The 9,717-nt window shown below is 41.2% G+C and overlaps 1 protein-coding gene across 1 annotated transcript; it reads left to right on the top strand.

Moving 5' to 3' along the window:
- Nucleotides 1–1,930: 1,930 nt before the first annotated feature.
- On the top strand, nucleotides 1,931–9,013 carry LOC121551604. The gene is made up of 2 exons (XM_041864307.1): nucleotides 1,931–2,015; nucleotides 8,087–9,013. Exon 2 carries the CDS (start codon nucleotides 8,094–8,096, stop codon nucleotides 8,826–8,828), a length of 735 nt encoding a protein of 244 aa, XP_041720241.1. The 5' UTR covers nucleotides 1,931–2,015; nucleotides 8,087–8,093; the 3' UTR covers nucleotides 8,829–9,013.
- Nucleotides 9,014–9,717: the final 704 nt, after the last annotated feature.

Genomic DNA, 9,717 nt, shown 5'->3' with positions numbered 1-9,717 from the left:
AAACAGGCTGTTTTCCCACAGTAGTTGTGGGATCTTGTTTCCAGTTGGTTTGTGTTAGACCGTGAACTGTCACGTTATCGTTTTGTTTATTTTGTCATAATATCGCTAAATTTAATTCAAATACATTTATTTTGTATTTTAAAATACAGAAATACATTTGCAAGTAGCCAGCCCCAACAGCAACAACATTGAATACCCTCTAAATACCCCATCACCTACTGAATACCCTCTAAATACCCCCTCCACCCCTGAATACCCTCTAAATACCCCCTCCACCCCTGAATACCCTCTAAATACCCCATCACCCCCTGAATACCCTCTAAATACCCCATCACCTACTGAATACCCTCTAAATACCCCCTCCACCCCTGAATACCCTCTAAATACCCCATCACCTACTGAATACCCTCTAAATACCCCCTCCACCCCTGAATACCCTCTAAATACCCCATCACCTACTGAATACCCTCTAAATACCCCCTCCACCCCTGAATACCCTCTGAATACCCCATCACCCCCTGAATACCCTCTAAATACCCCCTCCACCCCTGAATACCCCCTCCACCCCCAACATCCATCAATCCCCCCAACCAACCCCTTTTACCACCTCAAAATACCCCACAATTAAACCCCCCTACCCCCAGCCACCCCTCAAATGCTCTTATCCACTCCCCTCCTACCTCCCATCCCCCTCAAATCCCCCCCAACCATCTGTTCTATATGCAACTTTACACTGAGAGCATCAACACCCCTTTTCCCCTGGACCCATTGCCATGACTGCATCATTGTGTGTTTTACTTGCTATGACTGATACAGTCTGTTGTTGTTTATCTACCTTAGTTTAGTGTACTGAAGTCACTCTGGATAAGAGTGTCTGCTAAATGACCAAAATGTAAATGTTTGTGTGAAAATGAACATACCAAAATGAACTGCAAAGCACACTGGGTATTTTTATTGGCCCTATTTCGGTGCAGAGCTCATTAGAATAATACTCAGCATGCTTTGCGATAATTTTTACATATACAATTACACTTAGTTCATTTAGCAGACACTCGTATCACACCATAGTGCCATCAGACTTCTGATACCAATGCAGGGTGAAAGGGGGCCACAAAATGGTGAACCTCTATAATTTTTTTTATAGAAAAGTATTTTGTATTTAGAAAATACAAATTACAGCTCTCTAAAGTATCTTGTTACTAAATCCATTGGAGTGTAGTTCAGCCCAGTGTAATACAAATTACAGCTCTCTAAAGTATCTTGTTACTAGTTCAGCCCAGTGTAATACAAATGACTAAATACTCAGCAGTAATATATTTGAAATACATGTAACAGAAATAGGCCTACTGCCCATCTGAGATTGTCAGTATTATTAGTTAAGAACAGCTGACATGTTTTAAGGGTTCTGTGTCCATGGCAACACAGTGTGGCTGGAGTCACTCAACTTCTTTTTCACACACAACTTTTCTACCATTAAAGCGTTGCAAGAGATTTAGTACGGTGTTTCTCAACCTCTGTTCTGTGGACCTGCGCCAGTCAGTGGGATGTTGCTGGCCACTCCCTGAGATGGTTCACTGGCACTAATGTAGTCAGTTCTACAGTGCTAGTTTTAATGTAAGCAGTCCCCCAAGGAGGAGAAACCATAGCTCACCGGAGCCCTTGGCTGGTCTAGGATCAGGTCCCCCTGTCCATGTAATCTTATTCATTATGATTATAAGGATTAAAACTGATCCTAGATCATGTTCTGCTCTTTATGAATCGAAGAGGCAGAAACACAGCCCAGCCCAGCTCAGCCCAGGACTGGATTACTTTCAGTTTCATTTCCTGAATACTCTGGCATCTTCATGGTTAGTCCTGCCCCCAGAGTATATGATGACACACACACATACAACACACACACACACACACACACACACACACACACACACACATCCAATCAACCTTTCACACGGCATCATACAGATCTAGACGGACATCGAGCACCAGAAAAAAATACATTTATTTTAAGACACCAGGTACAGTTTTTTTAATTATGTGCTTTTTTGATCTTGTCTGTCTTTACTAAACAAGTTAGATCTAGTCTGGCCTTACTAAACAAGTTAGATCTAGTCTGTCCTTACTAAACAAGTTAGATCTAGTCTGTCTTTACTAAACAAGTTAGATCTAGTCTGTCCTTACTAAACAAGTTAGATCTAGTCTGTCCTTACTAAACAAGTTAGATCTAGTCTGTCCTTACTAAACAAGTTAGATCTAGTCTGTGATGTATATTTTTGTGGGTCTGACTCTCTTGGAAGGAATATGTCCGAATCTAACTCACAATTAACAACTTGATACTTTATTTGATCTAATCTGAGTTCATCTAGGTCTGATCTAATCTGAGTTCATCTAGGTCTGATCTAATCTGAGTTCATCTAGGTCTGATCTAATCTGAGTTCATCTAGGTCTGATCTAATCTGAGTTTATCTAGGTCTGATCTAATCTGAGTTCATCTAGGTCTGATCTAATCTGAGTTCATCTAGGTCTGATCTAATCTGAGTTCATCTAGGTCTGATCTAATCTGAGTTCATCTAGATCTGCTCTAATTTGAGTTCATCTAGGTCTGATCTAATCTGAGTTCATCTAGGTCTGATCTAATCTGAGTTCATCTAGGTCTGATCTAATCTGAGTTCATCTAGGTCTGATCTAATCTGAGTTCATCTAGGTCTGATCTAATCTGAGTTCATCTAGGTCTGATCTAATCTGAGTTCATCTAGGTCTGATCTAATCTGAGTTCATCTAGGTCTGATCTAATCTGAGTTCATCTAGGTCTGATCTAATCTGAGTTCATCTAGGTCTGATCTAATCTGAGTTCATCTAGGTCTGATCTAATCTGAGTTCATCTAGGTCTGATCTAATCTGAGTTCATCTAGGTCTGATCTAATCTGAGTTCATCTAGGTCTGATCTAATCTGAGTTCATCTAGGTCTGATCTAATCTGAGTTCATCTAGGTCTGATCTAATCTGAGTTCATCTAGGTCTGATCTAATCTGAGTTCATCTAGGTCTGATCTAATCTGAGTTCATCTAGATCTGATCTAATCTGAGTTCATCTAGGTCTGATCTAATCTGAGTTCATCTAGGTCTGATCTAATCTGAGTTCATCTAGGTCTGATCTAATCTGAGTTCATCTAGGTCTGATCTAATCTGAGTTCATCTAGGTCTGATCTAATCTGAGTTCATCTAGGTCTGATCTAATCTGAGTTCCTCTAGGTCTGATCTAATCTGAGTTCATCTAGGTCTGATCTAATCTGAGTTCATCTAGGTCTGATCTAATCTGAGTTCATCTAGGTCTGATCTAATCTGAGTTCATCTAGGTCTGATCTAATCTGAGTTCATCTAGGTCTGATCTAATCTGAGTTCATCTAGGTCTGATCTAATCTGAGTTCATCTAGGTCTGATCTAATCTGAGTTCATCTAGGTCTGATCTAATCTGAGTTCATCTAGGTCTGATCTAATCTGAGTTCATCTAGGTCTGATCTAATCTGAGTTCATCTAGGTCTGATCTAATCTGAGTTCATCTAGGTCTGATCTAATCTGAGTTCATCTAGGTCTGATCTAATCTGAGTTCATCTAGGTCTGATCTAATCTGAGTTCATCTAGGTCTGATCTAATCTGAGTTCATCTAGGTCTGATCTAATCTGAGTTCATCTAGGTCTGATCTAATCTGAGTTCATCTAGGTCTGATCTAATCTGAGTTCATCTAGGTCTGATCTAATCTGAGTTCATCTAGGTCTGATCTAATCTGAGTTCATCTAGGTCTGATCTAATCTGAGTTCATCTAGGTCTGATCTAATCTGAGTTCATCTAGGTCTGATCTAATCTGAGTTCATCTAGGTCTGATCTAATCTGAGTTCATCTAGGTCTGATCTAATCTGAGTTCATCTAGGTCTGATCTAATCTGAGTTCATCTAGGTCTGATCTAATCTGAGTTCATCTAGGTCTGATCTAATCTGAGTTCATCTAGATCTGATCTAATCTGAGTTCATCTAGGTCTGATCTAATCTGAGTTCATCTAGGTCTGATCTAATCTGAGTTCATCTAGGTCTGATCTAATCTGAGTTCATCTAGGTCTGATCTAATCTGAGTTCATCTAGGTCTGATCTAATCTGAGTTCATCTAGGTCTGATCTAATCTGAGTTCATCTAGGTCTGATCTAATCTGAGTTCATCTAGGTCTGATCTAATCTGAGTTCATCTAGGTCTGATCTAATCTGAGTTCATCTAGGTCTGATCTAATCTGAGTTCATCTAGGTCTGATCTAATCTGAGTTCATCTAGGTCTGATCTAATCTGAGTTCATCTAGGTCTGATCTAATCTGAGTTCATCTAGGTCTGATCTAATCTGAGTTCATCTAGGTCTGATCTAATCTGAGTTCATCTAGGTCTGATCTAATCTGAGTTCATCTAGGTCTGATCTAATCTGAGTTCATCTAGGTCTGATCTAATCTGAGTTCATCTAGGTCTGATCTAATCTGAGTTCATCTAGGTCTGATCTAATCTGAGTTCATCTAGGTCTGATCTAATCTGAGTTCATCTGGGTCTGATCTAATCTGAGTTCATCTAGGTCTGATCTAATCTGAGTTCATCTAGGTCTGATCTAATCTGAGTTCATCTAGGTCTGCTCTCCAGTCTTATTGTTTATCAGATACAACAACAGTTATAATCTAACTAGCTAAGGGACGTGATTCAAAATCAATTATATATATATATATATAATATATACACTGAGTGTACAAACCATTAGGAACACCTTCCTAATGTTGAGTTGCACCCCCTTTTGCCCTCAGAACAGCCTCAATTCGTCTGAGCATGGACTCTACAAGGTGTTGAAAGCGTTCCACAGGGATGCTGGCCCATGTTGACTCCAATGCTTCCCACAGTTGTCAAATTGGCTGGATGTCCTTTGGGTGGTGGACCATTCTTGGTGTGTGAAAACCCCAGAAGCATTGCAGTTCTTGACACACTCAAACCCTTGCGCCTGGCACCTACTACCATACCCCGTTCAAAGGCACTTAAATATTTTGTCTTGCCCATTCACCCTCTGAATGGCACACATACACAATCCATGTCTCAATTGTCTCAAGGCTTAACAATCCTTCTTTAACCTGTCCCCTCCCCTTCATCTACACTGATTGAAGTGGATTTAACAAGTGACATTAATAAGGGATCATAGCTTTCACCTGGATTCACCTGGTCCGTCTATATCATGGAATGAGCAGGTGTTCCTAATGCTTTGTTCACTCAGTGAACATTTATATAATTTTTTTATATTACGTTTTTCAGAATAATAAAGCATTATTATCAAAATGTATTATACTTTAATAACTTGACATTATTGGAAGCCTAACAGATTTAGGTTGAAAATATATATCAACCCTTTTTCTACATTAAAACATTGTACAGTAAGAGTGACAGATTTTCCCTCTGTTTATAACATACTTTTTTGTAACTGTTTAAACCTCACATTCATTGTTAGGTTGTAAATTATTTTATTTCCCTGAAGTTTCATGTTCCTGGATCCTTTAGGAGATTGTATTTTCAAACTAACACTTGTATCATCCAGGCTTTGTCCCAAATTACACCCTATTCCCTATGGGGCCCTGTTCAAAAGAAGTGCACTATATAGGGAATGGGGTGCCATTTGGGACTCATTTACAGTGTATTGTCTCTAGATGCTGTGCTGCCAAATTCTTGTGAGTGAAAATGTGTTCAAACCTGCTGGGCTGTTCATGTTGATGACGTTTAATGATAATCATCAGGACTGCTAACGTTACTAGGTAACCACAGCTATTTTAGGCCAATGATAACAACTGTCCTATTGTCACATTCCACAGCAAGAAAACCCCCAGAAATTGTTGCTCAAACAGAAAGGGGAACTAACAAAGAGTCACTGACAACAACCAAAACGAACAGGTGGTTTTAGGAAGGGTTCTGAAAGACACTCATGGGGGTGTCCACAGGAAGATGACTAGCAACAACAACTGGGACCTAAAAGACCCACTATGAGACCCACTATGAGACCCACTATGAGACCCACTAAATCTGCCCAAGAAGAGGCAAACAAAATAAAAAACCCAAACTGAAAGACAGGAAGTAAACCACAAAGTGGAGCAAAATGTAACCAGGAACTATCAGATAAAGGATTTAGTCTAGAAATGAAAATAGGGAGAGACAACTAAAGATGTTAACCCTCCACATCTCTCAAGACAACTAAAGATGTTAACCCTCCACATCTCTCAAGACAACTAAAGATGTTAACCCTCCACATCTCTCAAGACAACTAAAGATGTTAACCCTCCACATCTCTCAAGACAACTAAAGATGTTAACCCTCCACATCTCTCAAGACAACTAAAGATGTTAACCCTCCACATCTCTCAAAACAACTAAATATGTTAACCCTCCACATCTCTCAAGACAACTAAAGATGTTAACCCTCCACATCTCTCAACACAACTAAAGATGTTAACCCTCCACATCTCTCAAGACAACTAAAGATGTTAACCCTCCACATCTCCACAGACAACTAAAGATGTTAACCCTCCACATCTCTCAAGACAACTAAAGATGTTAACCCTCCACATCTCTCAAGACAACTAAAGATGTTAACCCTCCACATCTCTCAAGACAACTAAAGATGTTAACCCTCCACATCTCTCAAGACAACTAAAGATGTTAACCCTCCACATCTCTCAAGACAACTAAAGATGTTAACCCTCCACATCTCTCAAGACAACTAATGATGTTAACCCTCCACATTTCTCAAGACAACTAAAGATGTTAACCCTCCACATCTCTCAAAACAACTAAAGATGTTAACCCTCCACATCTCTCAAAACAACTAAATATGTTAACCCTCCACATCTCTCAAGACAACTAAAGATGTTAACCCTCCACATCTCTCAAAACAACTAAAGATGTTAACCCTCCACATCTCTCAAAACAACTAAAGATGTTAACCCTCCACATCTCTCAAAAACAACTAAAGATGTTAACCCTCCACATCTCTCAAAACAACTAAATATGTTAATCCTCCACATCTCTCAAGACAACTAAAGATGTTAACCCTCCACATCTCTCAACACAACTAAAGATGTTAACCCTCCACATCTCTCAAGACAACTAAAGATGTTAACCCTCCACATCTCCACAGACAACTAAAGATGTTAACCCTCCACATCTCTCAAGACAACTAAAGATGTTAACCCTCCACATCTCTCAAGACAACTAAAGATGTTAACCCTCCACATCTCTCAAGACAACTAATGATGTTAACCCTCCACATCTCTCAAAACAACTAAATATGTTAACCCTCCACATCTCTCAAGACAACTAAAGATGTTAACCCTCCACATCTCTCAAGACAACTAAAGATGTTAACCCTCCACATCTCTCAAGACAACTAAAGATGTTAACCCTCCACATCTCTCAAAAACAACTAAAGATGTTAACCCTCCACATCTCTCAAAACAACTAAAGATGTTAACCCTCCACATCTCTCAAGACAACTTTAGATGTTAACCCTCCACATCTCTCAAGACAACTAAAGATGTTAACCCTCCACATCGCTCAAGACAACTGGAGAACTGGGCCAGCCACTTAAATATCACCTGGGCCACAACAGGTGAAACACCTTCCGACTAATGAGATGGACAAGCCAGAACTGGTGTAAGTTTCACCAATCAGTGCTCCCCACGTGCTAACGTGCTAACGTGCTACCGTCTAACCTCGAAATATGAATGGAAAATCCAAAGCCTGTAACACTATTGCCAGGGTAGTGATTTAGGGAACATCCACAGTAGTACACTCCTGTGCCATAAAGGTTCAGACCTCCTAGCAGAGGCTAATATATGGAAGGTAACTTAACTGTATCAACATGAACTCTATTATTTAATGCTTTCTGTTTTCCTCTCCTCCTCCTCTCTCTCTCTCTCTCTCCCTATCTCTCTCTCTCTCTCTCTCTCTCTCTCTCTCTCTCTCTCTCTCTCTCTCTCTCTCTCTCTCTCTCTATCCCTTTCCCCCTCTCTCTCTCTCTCTCTCTCCCTCCCCCAGGGGTACCATGGTTCGAACATTGAACAATATGGCGGCGCTTAGAGCTTCTAGGTTTGGTTGTCCCTCGCCCAGGCATGGACTCAAGCTCCTTTTCTGGTTCGCCAATGATTACATCTTCTTCGACAATGACAACCAGATGGTTGTAATTGACAACCCCGAAGAGGGAGGCTTTGGTTTCCATCACTTCCAGAACAGACTGGAGTGTGACAACAACGTCTGCAAGAAGCTGCTTCCTGATGATGGCTACCCATTCTATGAGGTGGGCAACCTCCACCTCACAGCATCAGATTCCATGCCTGAGTATGTCAGTGAGGACTACACTGGTCACATAGATAACAGCAACATGGACCGCCTCATCATCAGCATGCGTCCAGACAGGACAGTGGATAAGGTCTATGTGACCCAGCACGAGGACCTGAGGAGCTTCGACCCGGTCAACACCTATCGCCTCAGCAGGGGGTTGCTCATGATCATCTGCAGCCATTCATCCGCGGACATGTCATTGGAGGACTTCCTGGAACAGGCGGGCTATTCCACCCACGCCCAAATCCCATTCACAAGCCTCGCCCCAAGCCCCTCTCCAAGCCCCGCCCCAAGCCCTTCTCCAAGCCACACCCCAAGCCCTGCTCCAAGCCCCGCTCCCAGGGAGTCTAGGGATATCAGGATTAATATGGAAGCTGGATCCAGAGCTCCGCCCAGAGCTGAACCAGGCTTCTGGGAAAGCTACTGTACCATACTGTAGATCAGGGTTCTTTATTCCTGGTCCTGAGGACCCTGAGGGGTGCAATGTTAATTTTCACTAATACATTTTGGTCATTTATCAGACACTCTTATCCAGAGTGACTTCAGTACACTAAACTAAGGTAGATAAACAACAACATACTGTATCACAGTCATAGCAAGTAAAACACACAATGATGCAGTCATGGCAATAATAATATAATAATAATATGCCATTTAGCAGACGCTTTTATCCAAAGCGACTTACAGTCATGCGTGCATAAATTTTTTGTGTATGGGTGGTCCCGGGGATCGAACCCACTACCTTGGCGTTACAAGCGCCATGCTCTACCAGCTGAGCTACAGAGGACCACTATGGGTCCAGGGGAAAAGGGGTGTTGATGCTGTCAGTGTAAAGTTGCATATAGAACAGATGGTTGGGGGGGATTTGAGGGGGATGGGAGGTAGGAGGGGAGTGGATAAGAGCATTTGAGGGGTGGCTGGGGGTAGGGGGGTTTAATTGTGGGGTATTTTGAGGTGGTAAAAGGGGTTGGTTGGGGGTATTGATGGATGTTGGGGGTGGAGGGGGTATTCAGGGGTGGAGGGGGAACTTAGAGGGTATTCAGGGGGTGATGGGGTATTCAGTAGGTGATGGGGTATTTAGAGGGTATTCAATGTTGTTGCTGTTGGGGCTGGCTACATGCAAATGTATTTCTGTATTTTAAAATACAAAATACATGTATTTTAATTAAATACACTTTAAAATACAAGTATTTTGTAGTTTATTTTGAAACATTGATCTTTATGGTATTTTGTAGTTTATTTTTGAAACATTGATCTTCATGGTATCTTGTAATTGCATTTTTGCCCATCCCTGGTTGAATCAACGTAGTTTCCACTTCAAGTCATCA

Source organism: Coregonus clupeaformis, chromosome 35, assembly GCF_020615455.1.
Source record: "Coregonus clupeaformis isolate EN_2021a chromosome 35, ASM2061545v1, whole genome shotgun sequence".
Taxonomy (NCBI): Eukaryota; Metazoa; Chordata; class Actinopteri; order Salmoniformes; family Salmonidae; genus Coregonus; species Coregonus clupeaformis.
Note: the sequence above shows the minus strand (reverse complement) of the source record. Positions and strands in the feature narration are given on the sequence as shown.